This window comes from Crocodylus siamensis, chromosome 2 (genome assembly GCF_052110815.1).
Source record: "Crocodylus siamensis isolate JL-2025a chromosome 2, ASM5211081v1, whole genome shotgun sequence".
NCBI lineage: Eukaryota > Metazoa > Chordata > Crocodylia > Crocodylidae > Crocodylus > Crocodylus siamensis.
The window spans coordinates 287268381-287285493 of NC_143396.1; the positions used below are offsets into that span (position 1 = coordinate 287268381).

The window sequence follows — 17113 nt, forward strand, 5'->3', positions numbered from 1 at the left end:
CCCTTGCAGAAGGGGCTCGAAACCCATGAGATACCATTTTCAAGACAACCTGCCGATAGCACAGTCTTATCAGGAAATAAAAACAATCCAAAATGAAAATATGGTCGGAACTAAACGTTGGGGAAAAACATGTAAATCAGTGGAGTCGGTAGCCTGGAGGTAACGGTTCAGGGTTCTTATTAATGAATAGACACAGCACTGCCATTTTACACCCATCTTAATTATGTGGGGGGGTTTATACCTTTCCACCGCACATCGTTAGGATCAAATTTTAGTTTGACTAATGTGGAAGCTGGTCCTTGTATTTAACGGTAACGTACAGCAGCAGGATATTGGAGGTGCCTTCATCCTTCTTTTACTTGTGGCAAGTTGGGTGGCCAGTTCGGGAGTTTTTGATGTTTTGGGTCTTGTGCCTGGTAGTTGTGCAAGAGGGATGTTTGCAAAAGTTTTGGTAGGTTAGACCAGGGGTTTTCAACTGTTTTTTGGTAGGTGTACCCCTGGTGGTGGGATGTGGGGGGGGCTGGAAAGGAGAGGGGTAGCGTGCTGCCGGACATGGTGGGGAGAGGAGGGCTGACGCGTGGCCGGACGTGGAGCATGCATGGTGGTGGGTGGTGGTGCCAATGTGCACAGAGGGGTGCCCTTGCCCTCACCCCCCCCCCCGCCCCTGCTCCTGGGAGGCAGCGGTGCGGAGCGGTGGGTGGCGGCGGTCCGTCCCCACCTGCACATACCCCCAAGACCCTTCCCAAGTACCCCCGGCGGTACGCATACCCCCAGTTGACAACCCCTGGGATAGACGATCACTTGTCTAGGATGGTGTAGAGAGGGATGATCCTGTCGTGAGCAGGGGGTTGGAATCGATGCGACCTCCAAAGGGCCCTTCCAGCTTGGGTTTCCTGTGAGTCTACCCTGGCACCGTGCACCACGGGAAGGGAAGCGGGGTGAGTCTACCCTGAGGGTGAGGGGCATAGAAAGGATGAGGCCGACAGCAAATTGCCAGAACTGCGGCTCAGCTCCTCTACACGCGGCCTGTACGCTGGGTCAGAAATCTCTCTCCGGGGCAGCGCAGCAACATGCCCCGCGTGCTGGGACTGCAGTAGGGCCCTGGCCGTGCTCTTAGTCACTTGCCACAACGCTGCACGTTAAGCAAAAGTTCCTGTAAGAAGAAAAGTCCCTGTTGGCTAGACACACGGCCTCTTTTTTTGGATATTCAGGACTGAGAGAGTGAGTGCTTTGTTCGGAAAGGACTTTCCCCACCTTTGTAAGGCGGATATATATATTCTTGACTTTGAAGCGGGCTGGAGAGTCTCTTTCATGCCACTCACTCAAAGACGCTCTTCATCAATCCGGATGCCTTGCTGTGCACCGGAGGATTTGTGGTGCACAGCAGGGTACAAGGAAGTCAGGAAAGGGCAGAGCTGGAGGGGAGGGGGCAGTGGGATTTTTTTTACCCTAAAAGAATAATTCATGAATACAAAGGGGAATGACTGTGAAGACCCCGGCTCCTGTCCCCCTGCCTCTGGGAGGGCAGCGCCTCCGGAGTTGAACTGAGTGGGAAAGGAGGTAGCCATCTTCGAGGCAGAGCTTGCTCTTTAAAGGCTTTATCCTATAAAAACTAATCCTCAGCCTTGCGGGAGTTTATGACGGAGCTTAATTTCCTCCCATTTGGAAATAACAGCCCCCACGACTAGGTGGACGACTAGCAGCTCTTGGATGTCATAAACCCGGGCTCCAGAACGGAACTGAAACGGTTTGGTTGGATGTTTTGTTTTTTGCTTTTATACATGATGATCAAGCGGAGCCGAAAAAAGAAAAGGAAAAAAAAAATCCCCACAACTCTTCATTAGAGAAAACCACTGTACAGTTACTAAAAAAAGGATGTAATGGTCCTTCCTGGCCATAAAATGCATGAATTTTATGAAATTATAGCTGCAAGATGGCCCTCACGTTCAATGACATTCTTTTTCAGGGTCAAGTACAAGTGAAGCCTGATTTAGTCACAGCCTAAATGTAGCCGCAGCTCTGCAGTCCTCTAAAGCGTAATCTATACTAGTCGAGCAGAGTGAGTGCTTTGCTGGATTCCAGCGAGGACTGCAGTGTCCTTGCAATGCCGCGAAGCTCTCAAGGATGTTAAAATGCTTACTTGCAGTTGTTTCTGGGGTTTCTGCGATGGCTGATTGATTTACTGTGGCTGGAGGTTCAGACCTGGAAATCTGAGCGAGGGGGGAATGCGTGCGCTGTTTCGGTGAGACAGGGTGTTGAGAGGACAGACAGCTGGCTGTTGACCTCCAAGGATGACAAATGGTGGGCCAGGTGCCGCGCTCATCAGAGAGTGCCTCTGACCGCTCTCTTTCCAAAGGCATGATGGACGGAAGTAGCTTTCTCTAAAGGGAGGCTTCCTGCGAGCAAGATTACCGTTTCTAGAAATAAGAGCTAGCCTTTCATTACTGGTTAAATATGTGGCAAATTCATTCCAGTATGTACTTGGGAAAGCATTCAAACCAGTGCAGACCCTTCCTATTTTTTATTGATCATGTGTTTAAACCCATCTCCCATGCGGGATCAGAGCTGAGCATTACAGAGAAAGCATGTGGGGTACAAACTGGGACCTCGCAACTGTAATGGCAGATGCTGTGGTCTGCAGTAAGAAATTTGATGGGATTTGCTAGCCAGCACAATCCAGGCTGGTTCTCAACAGGGCATATTTGAATCCGTTTTAGACTAACTGGATGCATGACCACAGGAAGGGGAGAGGCACCCTAGCTATTTGAAGAGCAAAGACAGAAACGCTAGCAATACAGTTGACGTGAAATACCCAGTAGAAGATAGGCACGTAAGCAGAAGGAATTAGGAAGCAGATGGTTTTCCACGTGCAAAGACTTGCTGTGAGCACAGGTTCTGCTTTCCATTTCCCATTTTTATTTTAAAAAGTGTGGCTGCTTTCAGATACTCGTGGGGCCAGATTTTCAGCAGAGCTGCGCAGGAGTCGGGGAACTGCAACGCCTCGGCCTCAGCTGAGGAGAGAGAGGGCTCGTTCTCTATCCTTGCGCTGCATTTTTTGCTGAAGCTTTGGCAAGTGCTTTCAGGATGTCTCGAATTAGATCAAACCTTTACCTCAAATGCTGCCACGTGGGCTCGCTCCCACTTGTGCTTACGCTTTGTTTAGAAACGGCGTCGGAGCCTTTCTGTGTGGTCAGATTGAAGTACGCTCCGATCGGACGTGGCACTTGATTATTGTCCAGGGGAGGTGCGGGCGCCCGTCGCGAACGTCCTGTTCGGGAGCAGCCTGCAGCGGGGTTTGGAAGGTGCTCCGCGCGCAGGGGCAGCCCTACCTGAATGGGCACTCGAGCTTGCGCGGTTCCTCTCTGAACACCAGACTTCTTTTTCACCGTGACTTCTTTTTTTTTTAAAACCAGCCTTTTGCAGATGGGAATTAGCAGATTCCAGGCACGATGCCAGCTGACACAAGGGAAGGCCCCATCCTATCCCCACTAGGACGGCGGTGATCTCTCTTACAGAGCTTGGCTTTTACATTGTCTTTTCCTATCAGTTTCCTTCAAACCACCCATTTCCCTTTGAAGAGTATGACAAATATACAGAGGCTCCTCTCCTTCCTGTTCTCGTGTTACCTGCAGACAACAGCGTTTGCCTTTGTGTTGCTCTTAAGCCTACACTTCACACACCTGCTAGATAAGAGTCCCCGACCGTGGTTTTACACCCATGTCCCGTGGATATCGGTGGGATTGTGCCAGCAGAAAGATGGTGTAGCAGGCAGAATTTAGTGCGGTCCGGAAATGTTTCCATCTTTCTATCGGAAAATGGGGGTTTTGATGAAGTGATAGATGTTCCCCGGAAGTGGCAGTTCAAGGAAAGCAAACTAGTTTTTGTCAGAAAAAGACACCCCCCAAACCGAACATTTCCATTTCAGGACGTGGCTGTCAACTCTAGATGTAACGCTGTTCGGATGTTCTGTGCCTCTGGGAGGTCACAGCAATACTCCCAAATGTCAGACCCAGTGCAGGCATGCCTCTCTGTCTTTAGGCAAGTACTCCAGTGCTTAGTGAGCAGACGAGGGGCGTGAAAGTCATCCAAGACGGGTGCCTTGATCTTTGTTAAACGCTTTCCAGCAGCAGCTGAATGACGGTAGGCTCAGAACCAAAGTGGCTGCATTTGGAGCCGAAACGATGAGCTCTGAAAACGCGCCCTGCCGAGGTTGTCAGCATTTGCGGTTGCAGCAAGGCGTGCACATTTCCAGAGTGCTGCAGTCTGAAACGCGTGCCCTTGATCAAAGAGAGGGAAGAAGGGAGGGAGCAATAACTCCGAATCATCGTACCGGCTTCCTACCGTTGGAATAAAATCGGCTCTTGGAGAACAGCTGTTCCAAAGCTGACGTCCATGCCCTCCTTTCCGGTGGCACTGGAGCTTGTCCTCCCTCCACTCCTGCCTGAGAGATGACCCCAGGGTCTTCTACTGACCCAAGCCACGCTGCGGCGACCCCGCTCCATGCCACACGTAAAGGGCTTCGTCTCGCTAGGTTGGGTAACTTGTGGTCCTGCCCAGAGATCTCCTGGCAGGAATTTGAAACGAATCACTGCTTAGGGAAAACCTTCAGAGGAGAACGTGGTTGAAAGACAACCTCAGGTTTTCAAGGTTGGAGCACAGTGTTTGCAGTAGCCATGTATGTCGTCATCTTAGGGGAAAACAGCTGAGATCGGCTCCTTCGTGTGTGTGTCCTGCCTGGTGCATTACCAGCTGCCTTTGTCCTGTCCTGGATGATACCGAAACTTCCTTTAGCCATCTGTGTCTGGTTGTCAGGACCATTGCCTTTTTGGCATTCACGTTCATTACTGTGACCTGTTCTGCTTGGAAGTACCCTTTAAGACCTTGCAAAAGTTTCAGCAAATGCTTCAGTTCCCTGCCAGCCTGCTAGTGTTTGCAGCAAAGGGGTTTGACGCCAATTCTTTGCCATTTAGGTGACTTCCTGTTTGCTTTAGGCACAATTTAAAGCACTGGCTTTGGTCTCTAAATCATTACAAGGCTGATGCCTTGGGTTTTCGAGAGACTGCTTCTCCCTCTGTGTACTGCGATAGTAGCTGAGAGCTGAGACCACTGAACTAGCGGGTGAGTTTTCTCAGTAAGACATGGGCAGGCACCGCTCCTGGGGGTCTCGGCTGACTTCGGGTGGGACAAGCCCTGCTGGTCTTCTCAGGGGCTAGCGTGCGAGTTGAGGGTTGGGGAAAAGGGGGCAAGGTGAATTTGGGAGGATCACTTGTGAGTCACAGAGAAGTCAGGCTGGAAGGGACCTCCAGAGGTCATCTAGTCCAACCCCCTGCCTGAGGTAGGATCATCCCTATGCAAACCATCCCATACAACCATAATCTAAACTCTACATAAGATAACCGTCAACCCCGATGCTATGTAGACCTAATACCCTAACCTGCCACAGATGAAACAGGGGAACCACGGCAGCCACTGCCCTGCCTCTTCAAAATGCTGGCAGCGTATGTGCTAGAGGTCCCAGGTAGAGGGCTACACGCCCCTTGCTGCTGAGGAAGGCAAAACCCCCTATGCCCATCCCAATCTGACCGTGGGGTAAAATTCCTTCCTGACCCCAGATATGGCGATCAGTCTGACCTTGAGCGGAGGTGCAAGACCCTCTACCCGGAAAACCTCCGGCCTTGCTGCTTGCAGGAGAATCGGCACACCCCGTATCTGCAAGATATACTCCAGTAACTTCTCAGGGATTGAGGTGAGGCTAGCCGAGCTGTAGTCCTCTGGGTCCTCCTAGCTGTCTTTTTTTTTTTTTTTCTTTTTAAGACTGGGTGATACTTTGGCCCCTTTCTGGTCCTCTGGTACCTGGCCCATTTACCACGACTTCATGAAGATCATTGCCAAGGACTTCGAGATCTCCTCTGCCGGTGCCTTCAGGACCCTGGGATGCAGCTTATCCAGCCCTGCTTTCCTGAATTCATTCAGACCAACAGAAGCCCTCTGACTGTCTTCTCTTGTTATCTCCTCCCTCAGCTTCGCCCCTTCCTTATCCAGGTGTCTGGCAGCTTAATTTTTTTGTGACGACTCAGGCGAAGTAGCTGTTGAGTAGCTCTGCCTCCTTTGTATCCTCACTTAGGGATTCCCCGTGGCTTGTTAACAGCTTCCTCGGTCCTTCTTTTCTTACCAGCAAACTTACAGAAGCCCTTCTTGTTGTCCTTAGCCTCCTTTGCCGGGTGCAGCTCGTTCTTTATCTTGGCCCTCCTGATTTGGTCCCTGCAGGTCCTTGCTCTTTCCTGGTACGTGTCCTTGGTGACCTGCCCATTTTTCTTCATAGTTTCATAGTTTCATAGTAGCTAGAGTCGGAAGGGACCTAGGTAGATCATCTAGTCCGACCCCCTGCCTTAGCAGGAAAGAGCACCGGGGTCAGATGACCCCGGCAAGGTGCTCATCTAACTTCCTTTTAAAAATCCCCAGGCTCGGAGCCTGCACCACTTCCCCTGGAAGCTGGTTCCAGGCCCTAGCCACCCTGACTGTGAAGTAGCGCCTCCTAATATCTAATCTAAACTTACCCTCCGCCAGTTTGTGACCGTTATTCCTGGTCACTCCTGGCAGCGCACGGGGGAACAGGGACTCCCCCAATACCTGCTGATCCCCCCTGACCAGTTTGTAGCAGGCCACAAGGTCCCCCCTTAGCCTTCTCTTGTGGAGGCTAAACAGGTTCAGGTCCCGTAGCCTATCCTCATAAGGCCTGCCCTGCTGACCCCTGATCATACGAGTGGCCCTCCTCTGAACTCTTTCCATATTGTCCACGTCCCTCTTGAAGTGTGGCGCCCAGAACTGGACGCAGTACTCCAGCTGCGGCCTGACCAGTGCCGCATAGAGGGGGAGGATCACCTCCCTGGACCTGCTCGAGATGCATCTGTGGATGCATGATAGGGTACGATTGGCCTTCTTGACTGCCTCCCCACACTGCCGGCCCATGTTCATCGTGGAGTCAATGACGACTCCAAGATCCTTTTCCGTCTCCGTGCTGGCAAGAGGAGAGTTCCCCAACCTGTAAGTGTGGTGCCGGTTCTTCCTCCCCATGTGCAACACCTTGCACTTATCAGTGTTAAACCCCATCCTATTCTCATCCGCCCACCGTTGCAACCTGTCAAGGTCAGCTTGTAGCCTATTGCACCCTTCTAGTGCACCCACATCCCCCCACATCTTAGTGTCATCAGCAAACTTGAACAGGGTGCTTTCTACCCCCTCATCCAAGTCACTGATGAAGATGTTGAACAGTGCAGGCCCGAGGACCGAGCCCTGCGGAACACCACTGCCCACATCCTTCCAGGTCGAAAACGATCGGCTCTGTAGCTCTGTTGCCCATACGCTTTCCTTTTGCATTTGAGGCCTTGTAGAAGCTTCTTGTGCAGCCACATTGATCTCTTGCCATTCTTCTTGTGCTTCCATCGTGTTAGGACAGTTTCTTGTTAGATTTCCATTACCGTGCCCCTTGGAAGCTCCCAGCCCTCCTGGGCACCTTTATTCTTCAATCCACCCTCCCATGACACCATACCTATTTGCTCTTTGAGTTGGGTGCAATCCTCCTTTTCGACATCTAGCGTCCTAATTTTGCTGCTGTCAAGCTTTCCCTGTCTCAGGATCTGGAATTCTAGCGTAGTGCGATTTGCTTTCTCCCAATTAGTCATCACCTTCACGTCCTCCACCAGTTCTTCCCTGCTGGTCAGGACAGGATCCAAGATAGATGATCCCCTAGGAGCTGGCTTGACATTTTTATGTGTGGCTGCATTGTTCTTCCAGCAAATGTCTGGAAAGCTAAAGTCTCCCATCAGTACCATCTCAGAGCTTTCAGCTAGTCATCTACCTCCTCTTCTACCTCATCTACCTCCTCTTCCTGATTAGGTGGCCGATAATAAATCCCCACCATTGTATCAGTGCCGTGTCTTTCACCTTTCCTCTTCACCCAGATGCATTCTGCTTGGCCGTCACCTTGAACGGGGGAATGGGTGTCTGTGTCTGTGTGACATACAAGGCAACACCACCACGTTTCTCCCAGTCCTGTCCCTCCGGGAGCGTAACCCTCGATGTTCACGTGCCGGTCATAAGAGCTGCCCCCACCAGGTCTCGATGCCAGTCAGTCATAGTTCTTTTCACAGGCGGTAGCTTCCAACTCACTGTCTTCCTCATACAAGTGATAGCCTTTGTGTACATGCATCAGACGTATTTTGCATTTTGACCTCCTCGCTTCCTTTTTGTGCCACTTCCTGCAGTCCTGTAGCTCTCTGGCCCTTTCCCAGAGTTGAGTTGCTTCTTCGAGTCCTTTCCCCTCTGGCCTGCGTGCTCTGTTGCTGGAGGGTTTTGGTGCTGCGTTTACACTTGTTACGATCGGCTCTGTAGGCTGATGACCAAGCAGGGGGTTATGACCCTTAAATAGCTTGACCATTGCAGAAGAGGACTTGGTTTCTAAGTGGACCTGAGCAGTGAAAAATACAAATGTGTCCTGGATCTCTGTGTTGGGCATATGTGATGAGCATATCCCCTTCATGTCCTGGATCTCTGTGTTGGGCATATGTGATGAGCATATCCCCTTCATGCCCACGGAAATACCGCCTTGCTGCAGCCTCAGACCGAACAAGGGCAGGTTTTTGGAACTGAAACCTCGTTACCCGCTCAGGATCCGTATGGAGGGGACCGAAACCTTTCTACCGGTTGTTTCTGAAGTACTGTGCACTTTTGCACTAGCAACCTGGGAAGCTGGTGGGTGGGTCTCAACGTTTGTGCAGCCGTGTGCTCACTTAGAAGAACATTGCAATGAAATAATGGCTTGACCCCTATGTTAAAACAATAAGCATTTGTGCTATAATCCAGCCTGATAAGGGGTGGGTCTCAGAGGGGATCATTTAGTCCATACAGCGAGGGCTGACCTTAAAAGCATGGTATATTTAGTGTGTTGTGGGGGAGAGGGGGTGCCTGATAAACTTGGAAAAGAAGGTGGTTTTACACAATTCTGCTTGCTTTAACACGGCCAATACTTTAGTATCTTCCTATTTAAATGAATCTGGAACATTTCCCAGATCTAATGCCTGCCCCACTCCGTTACGTCGGAGATGTTGCGGTTAATCACTTGCAGTAAATTTATTCAGTGGATGAACTTTTATCTCTCCGTTGTCAAACAACTTGTGAGCGATTCTTATCTTCCCTTCACCTCCCATAAAACATCTGTCTAACAGATTTCAAATGAAAGCATCTGCATGCCAAAAACACACATCTGTATGCGTCCCACTGATGAGCCATCTGCCGAACGCGCCAAGTTTCTGAATCTAGGGGAGTTGGAAGCGAGCTGCGAGAGCAGCCGCGGCCCTCCTCACAAGTGAGTTTTTTTGTTTTCCTATTTCTGTCCAGCCCCGGGCTACCCAGCAGCACTGTGAGGTGCACTATCTCAGCTTTCCAAAATTGCAGGCAGTTACTCTTCTGATGTGAATTAAGCTGAACATGGGAGTGTATTATGGAGGGACGCCGGTGTGATGGTTGCTTGTAGTTGCTCATAATTCTCTCCTCAAGATCTGTGCTGAGATTATTCCCAAGGTGGGGGCATAGAGTAGCCATTGCCTAAACTGGGGGCATGAGACAGACAGCCCACGGGCTGGATCTGGTCTGCAGCGCTACTCTTGTCTGGCCTGCCGGGGCTGCTACACCTGCCTCCAGCCGCTTTGCCCATCACCGCCGCGGTGATGCAACTCGGAGGTTCCCAAACTCTTTCTGATTGCATACCCCCTTCCAGATTTACCAGCTGTCCACATACTCCTACTAGCATGTTTTATATTTTATCCCCTTAAATGCCATTTATTATAATAAAATTAAATCTACCAATACACAATTTCACCCATGTACCCCCCCCAAGGTGTCTTGCATATCCCCAGGGGTACACCTACCACAGTTTGGGAACCCCTGACCTAACTGATCAGCCACCAGCTCTGTAGCCGTCCCATCCCCATCACTGTTACGTGCCCCGTGCTGGAGCCGGAGCTGCCACTGCCTTGTGCCCTGGGCTGGATCCTGCCTGCAAGGAGCCCAGCAGTCTGGATCCGGCCTGGGGTGCAAGGTGAGTTGGACCTGCCTGGCCTAGACTGAGCACTTTGGGCAGGAGGTGTCTTTGTGACAGGTTTGTCTCTTGGCCCTGCTGTAATATGAACGGTAAATAATCTGGATGTGAAACTTCCTGTCCAGTCCAAATACCTATAACCAGGAATTTTGGAGAATTTTTCCTGCTAATGAGATTTTAAACCCTGCTTTCAGGCCACTTTTATCAGTTTGCCTCGGCTGGAAACAAGCATGAATTAATCACAGAAACACAGCAAAGTGGGGCTGGCAGGGAGCTCAGGTGGTACATGTAATCCAGCCACCCGCCCCAGGCAGGATCAGCCCTATGTGAGCATCGCAGTGGCGTGTGTGCCTGTCTCCCTGGCACCGCTGTTCGCTGCTGTGTTCAAGGGACACCGGCTGGTTCAGGGCACACGTTTTGTTAGTATTTAGAACAGCCCCATGTGACTGCCCCTAGGCTTACCCGCACTCCCGTTGTCCCCCTTGCCTCACTTCCTAGTGGGAAACGGCTCCTCTTCCCTCAGCTCCTTGCGGACAGTTTGAACTTCTTTGGGGTTGAGCCAGCCCCAGTCTGGAAGTCTCTATGGGCAGCTTCAGAGCTGCTGGGTCCCGGAGCAGCCAGACCCCGGACTTCCGGATATGTTCCTCCGTGCCTAGGGTATCCTCCGTGCCTAGGGCATCCAGCAAACTGTCCTCCAGCAGCACAGCCAGCACCAGGCTGAGGAGCGTCCAGGGAGCCTCAAAAGGAGTCTCTTGGATCAAGATGGATTTTGGTGAATTCCTCCTTCACGCGTGCGAGCCAGAGGGGAGGGTGGAGCTGCCTGTGGTGGAGCTGAGATCAAGGGAGGAGGACGCAGGGCCGGCGGCAACGGGACGTCGGCGGGTTCAGGAGGAGACGCAGGCTGCGATGCGCAGGGAGAAGGTTGGTTCGTGGGTTGTTGGACGCAAGGGCTGCTTGGGAATGGGTATCGGGTGGAAGAGGCGGTTGTTACAGAGCTTGTCCTTTCAGGAGTGGGAGCATTCCCTATGGTGGGACTGTGAAGTCCCTGATAAAAAGGTGCTGGGTGCAGAAACTTTTCTCATCAGCCCGAGGTCCTGGGAGTTGGATCATGCTGGGGGCAGGAGGAAATGCAAATCAGACATCGGCTGGGAGGGACCTCGGGGGTCATTTAGGCCGACCCCCTGCACAAAGGCAGGATTCTGCTGTTTCCAAAGCATCCCAGCCAGCTGCCAGCTGTTCTCTACTTGCGCCCCCCAAGTGAAAGCAACTCCACCACTTCCTTAGGCACTTTGATCCATTGCCCTACAGCTCTGGCAGTCTGGAAGCTTTTCTGGAGATTTAAAATGAATTAAGGCAGGTTGATTAAAGGGAATGGATGGCTTGAGGCTAGATGGGAAGCATTACCTGGATCAGCAGATGGGGCACCGTGTATTTTGAAAAACCGAGGTGGGTAAGCGGAAGGGTTGCTTGACGAGAGAAAAGGGGTTGAAGATCGTAACGTTCAGCTGAGGAAGGTGCAGTTCAGATGGCAAAGTGGACAGAGTCCAACGCACCCATTCTGTCTCAGTCTGATTTAACCCAGCCAGCCCATAACTACATCACCGTGGTTTTCAAGTGGGTCATATTTGAAGGCCAAAGTATTTTGACTATGTTCCCTTAACTACATTTTATGCCATACTGGATGGAGACATTGTAAAAAGGACGGACCCGTTGAGCACTTCTACCCAGTGAGATCCTATTCATGAGAGAGCCTCGAGCAAGACAACCTGCCGCCACGTGGGGAATCAGGCTGGCTCCCCCAGCCTTTTGGAAGTGGGAGTTATACGGATGCTGCCTGTTGAGCCCAGTGGGGGGCAAGGAAGATGGTGCTTTCTCTCCTCCTCCTTCTCCTTTTTGCAGGCTCCTTAGGCTTGCTGACCCGTTGAGTGAATTGTCCAGTCCTAGGGTGGGTGATGTACAACCATTCCTGATGAGCAAGGCGTCACCAGACCTTAGGACAACCAGCTTGACCCTGAGGCCCTGAGATAAGTGTGAAGAGCAGCCTCTCCCTCGCAGGGAAGGCTTATTTCACCTTGTGATGAAGGACTGGAGGTTGGGCGTAGGGAGCACAAGATAGGAGGTGCGGTAAGCTGTGGTGGGAGGTTGTGAGGAAGAGGAGTGAAGGAAAGGGGAGGACACTTGCTTGGGCAGGGTGTGAAGCAGTGCGTGGGTCCTGCATCAAATGCCGAGCATGAAACCACAGCTTAGCGAGCACGTAGCTCTTCAGCCTCATTCCAAAATACCATCACCTGCTTTCTGACCATAGCATTTAGTCTGCCGCAGTCAAAACAAGATGCCTTAAAACTGTGCATGAGACTCATAGAATCACAGCAGTCGGGTCGAAGGGACCTTGTAGATCTTCAAGTCCGACCCCCTGCCTGGGCAGGAGAAAAACTGGGCTCAAATGATCCCAGCCAGGTAGGCATCAAGCCTCCTTTTAAAGCCCCCCAGGGCAGGAGCCAGCACCACTTCCCTTGGAAGTTGGCTCCAGCTCCCAGCCGCCCTGACCGTGAAGTCATTCTTACAGATGTCTAATCTAAACCTCCTCTCCAACAACTTGTGGCCGTTATTCCTTGCTATGCCAGGGGGCGCTCGGGGAAACAAGGTCTCTCCCAGACCCTTCTGGTCCCCCCTAGTGAGTTTATAGACGGTCACCAGGTCCCCCCTCAACCTTCGCTTGTGAAGGCTGAACAGGTTCAGGTCCCGCAGTCTCTCATTGTAGGGGCTGCCCTGTTGCCCCCAGTCATGTGAGTGGCCTCCTCTGGGCCCTCTCTGTGCTGTCCACATCCCTCCTGAAGTGCGGTGCCCAGAACTGGATGCAGGACTCCAGCTGCGGCCTGACCAGTGCCGCATAGAGGGGGAGGATCACCTCCTTGGATCTGCTTGAGCTGCATCTGCGGATGCACGACAAGATCCGGCTAGCCCTGCCAACTGTGACCTCGCATTGTTGGCCCATGTTCATCTTGGAGCCAGTAATGACTCCAAGATCCCTTTCTGCCTCCGTGCTCTCAAGAAGGGAGTTTCCCATCCTATAAGTGTGCTGCTGATTACTACTGCCCAGGTGCAGCACCCTGCACTTGTCAGTGTTGAAGCGCATCCTGTTTTTGCTAACCCACCACTGTAATCCATCCAGGTCTTGCTGCAGTCTTTCCCTCCCTACTAGTGTGCTCACCTCACCCCAAATTTTGGTATCATCAGCAAATTTAAATAGGTTGCTTTTCACCTCGTCCAAATCGCTGATAAAGAGATTGAACAGTGCGGGCCCAAGGACCAAGCCCTGGGGGACTCCGCTGCCCACTTCCCCCCAGGTCGAATATGACCCATCCACCACCACCCTCTGAGCGTGACCCTTGAGCCAATCTGCAGTCCATCTGACTGTGTAGGCATCAATGCCAGAGTCACCCAATTTCTTAATGAGGATGGGGTGGGAGATGGTGTCAAAGGCCTTGCTGAAGTCCAGAAAGACTACGTCCACGGCAACACCTGCGTCCAGTGCTTTTGTGACCTGATCATAAAAGGCAGTCAGGCAGAATAAGTAAACCTCTTCTTCCTGCTTTCTGCTTAGAAGATTTACAGGTAGTTAAAAGAAAGCTCTGAAAAACAGCGCACTCTGGAATTCGCTAACTCGTCAGAGCAGTTGCCTGCAAGTTTCCCAAACCCAACTGAACTTGACTTTTGGAGGCAGACTTGGCAAGCACTTCTTCCTGTGCTGCTGCGAAGGTGTGCACGAAAAGGCCTCCACCAGAAAGCCCAGGCAGCCCACGCAGAAATGGACTTGTGTAATGGCCGTGAAGGAATTAAAACAACGCAGATGTGGATCGACGTGAAGGAGGCAAAACGCTGTCGGCTCCTGGTGTGGTTTCAGCGCAGCAGATCCTTTCAGCCTGCTTTGGTGAACCACAGTAATTAACGGGCTCAGAACATCAAGTTTTGATACTCAGCAAGAAAATAAAGGCCACACTTGAAAGCCAGCAGCGTACCATGTTGTTTTATTGGAGAAACGAGAATGCGTGTAGGTTGCCATGGCAAAAATGAGGTTTAAACCTTTTCAGCAGTAATGACTTTGTGCTGTTTGAAAGATCGTATCTGAAGGAACCGGGAATGCCAACATTTGGGAGCAGCAGACGTTTTTGAACGCCTGACAGTCCCACTGAAAGGCGCCTGGGAGGAGCGCATGTAATGCAGAAGGAAGGTTTTACAAGGAGAGGCCGGCTGTGTTGATTTCCCTTTTCCTTTACTGTAAAAATTCAGGCCTTAGCAACCTTTATGTTTCCTGGGGTGCTTCCTGACGACTGGAAGACCATTATGTTTCTGCAATGAAAAACCTGATGCAAGTGAAACCCAGTGTGGATGGGAGGTGATATTTTCTACTAAAACCGTGGAGCGCTTTGGTTTTGCAGATTGGTGGGTGGTGGTTTCACTCAAACAGTAAGGAGAGAAAGTTTTCTTTGTTAAACTTTCAGTATGTCTCCACTTCTGACTGGGGGGTGGTGGGAGGTGGAGATCCCAGTTCCCATATCAGCCATACCAGAAGTGCTGCTGCAAAACTAGGGAAGACAGGAGAGGAGGCTGCTTCTGATGCTCTGAGATGAGCAAAAAATATATTTTTCTCCTTTGGTTTATATGCACCGGGCCATCTCTCATTAATTAAAAAAAAAACCAAAAAAAAACCAAACAGGGAACAGCTTTTGTGTGCATGGTCTTCCCCTCCTCCTCCCAATCCCCGATAATTGGTCCTAATGCAAATTAGTAGGAAAGGGGAGGAATTTAGTCATGTGCCATGCTAATATTGCAACAAGCTGGTTGGCAGCACCTCGAGGAACAAGGCTTCGTGGCACCGGGCTTTTATTTTTGCAGTACGAGGCAAAGGGAATCTGTTCACTTAACACTTGACCAGCGATAACTTGATTATAAATGTCACCTGCATCTGTGCCGGGGCTGTTAGGTGCAAGAAATACAGTTTCAAACTGGAACGAATCATTTTTAAATAAATGTTTGTGCCCATTTATGGCATCGATGGGGATGACTTTATCGTGCTCTTTCCTATAAAAGCTGCCTTGTTTTATATACTCTTTATGGAAACAGCATGCAGTCGTAAACTAGAAGATGCAACTACGCCGGGTCTTTTACTGGTGGTCCTGTGTTTTCCTGCCAGAAGTGCAGCTGTTTCAAGTTTCTCAGGATAACTTATAAAAGGCTGTGTGCACACTGCAAGTTTATGCTTGAATTGCCAAGCCAGAGGTGGAATGACTCAACCTTCCCGGGAGCGACATGTACCGAGACGCGATGAATCAAAACAGCTCATTTAAACTCGGCGGCTTGCCTTACAGCTCTGGAAACCAGTTCTCATCTGCTAGACTGCATCCGGCCTGTCAAGTTGAAGAGCTGCTCTGGTGGCAACATTGGCCATAACCCGGAGCTCGTGCTCAAAAGGATGCCGCAGGCCGGTGTACGCCTCAGTTGAGGATCTGGCCCGCTGTCTCTATGCAGGAGAGGGGATTATGAGGTTGCATCCTTCAATAAAACATTCGAGGCTCATTGAACCCTGTTGCTTTTTACACAAAACTGTCACTTTTAATGGGAGGGCAAAATGGTTTCAGGATGAAAGGGCTAGAAGCCAAGAGCTCTGTAAAGAACAAGTGAATGTCGTCTTTTGCAATTTCCAGTTTCTAGGGTCAGAAGGGACCTGAGTAGATCATCTAGTCCGACCCCCTGCCATGGCAGGAAAAAGTACTGGGGTCAAATGACCCCAGCAAGGTGTTCATCCAACCTCCTCTTAAAGCCCCCCAGGGTAGGGGCCAGTTGGTTCCGGATCCTAGCTGCCCAGACTGTGAAGTATTTTGGGTCCTTGGCTCAAATTTGGGCTAGCTGTTCTGGCACCTGTGCGGTATTGGTGCATTTTCTTATAGGCAGCTTCCCTATCTGTAAAATGGGTATATGACTTAAAAGCATAAGGGTGTTGGGAAATTCTGGCTTGTTGGTGTTCCCATTAGACACCAGTGTCACTGCATGGGGTCAGCAGGAACAGTCTGGGCATCGCAGCTCAGGAAAGGGGATGTTAGTATTGCTGTCTCCAAAACCACCAGGCCTCTGGGAATCCTTCAGGCAGTGCCAGGATGTTCACGTTGCTGTCGTCTCGCAGCTACCAGGGGCTAGATAAGTCTATTAAGCCGTCAGTCTGGCACCTTTCATTAGCACTAGAGCCAGGTCTGAATATTTAAGTTTCTCAAAGCGTGCACCACATATTCAGGTAACTTGGCACAGCAGGTGTGCGGTCTGAAACGTGGGAGGTGGCGTTGGCACTGCTGTTTTCTGAACCCACAGGTCTTAGATCCTGAATGACGGAAGGGAAGGGACTGCCCCAAACTCCAATCCGTCTAGTTCCCGGTGCGTGGGATGTATCTGTTTGCGGGCTCAGACAATGTTCTCTGTTTCAGGTACCTAAATCACGTCCGAGCTGCTTCTCCACAAGATCTTGCTGGAGGCTACACTTCTTCCCTCGCGTGTCACCGAGCCCTGCAGGATGCTTTCAGTGGGCTCTTCTGGCATCCCAGCTAGCTGGCATACACCCGCCTGGGAGAAATGGATGCTGGCGAGGAACAAACAGCGAATTTTGGGTACGCTGCTACCCTCTGCACTATGGGGAAGTGGCTGTCCCTTCCCTGCTCGAGCCAGCTCTGTTTGGGTATTCAAAAGAAAAAAGTCTGCACCCAAGCTGTCTGAAGTGAGATACGTGCTTGTGGAAGGGGGAACTCGTTAGTCATGGGGCACTTTGAAGAAGGAGGCTGAGAGGCACGAAGCCACATCAGATGGAAGATGTGAATAATTCTGCGGTGTATGTTTGAGGTTTAAAAAACAGACTTGTAAATTTTTTAGAAAATAAAGCCAGACTTTTTATTGACTCGTGTGGTTTTTTTTGCTCTTACTGCAGGGCTGCATTGGCACACGCATATAAATGCTATTTTGGTTATAACTAGT

The 17113-nt window shown here is 50.9% G+C and overlaps 1 protein-coding gene across 1 annotated transcript in view; it reads left to right on the plus strand.

Annotated features, from left to right (window-relative positions):
* Positions 1 to 17036, plus strand: part of MNAT1 (MNAT1 component of CDK activating kinase) — a 154971-nt gene extending 137935 nt beyond the window's left edge. Inside the window, exon 8 of the mRNA XM_090034316.1 lies at positions 16573 to 17036. Within this exon, the coding sequence (XP_089890442.1) occupies positions 16573 to 16693 (121 nt within the window). The 3' untranslated portion in view covers positions 16694 to 17036. The remainder of the gene's footprint in view (positions 1 to 16572) is intronic.
* The last annotated feature ends 77 nt before the right edge of the window (positions 17037 to 17113 follow it).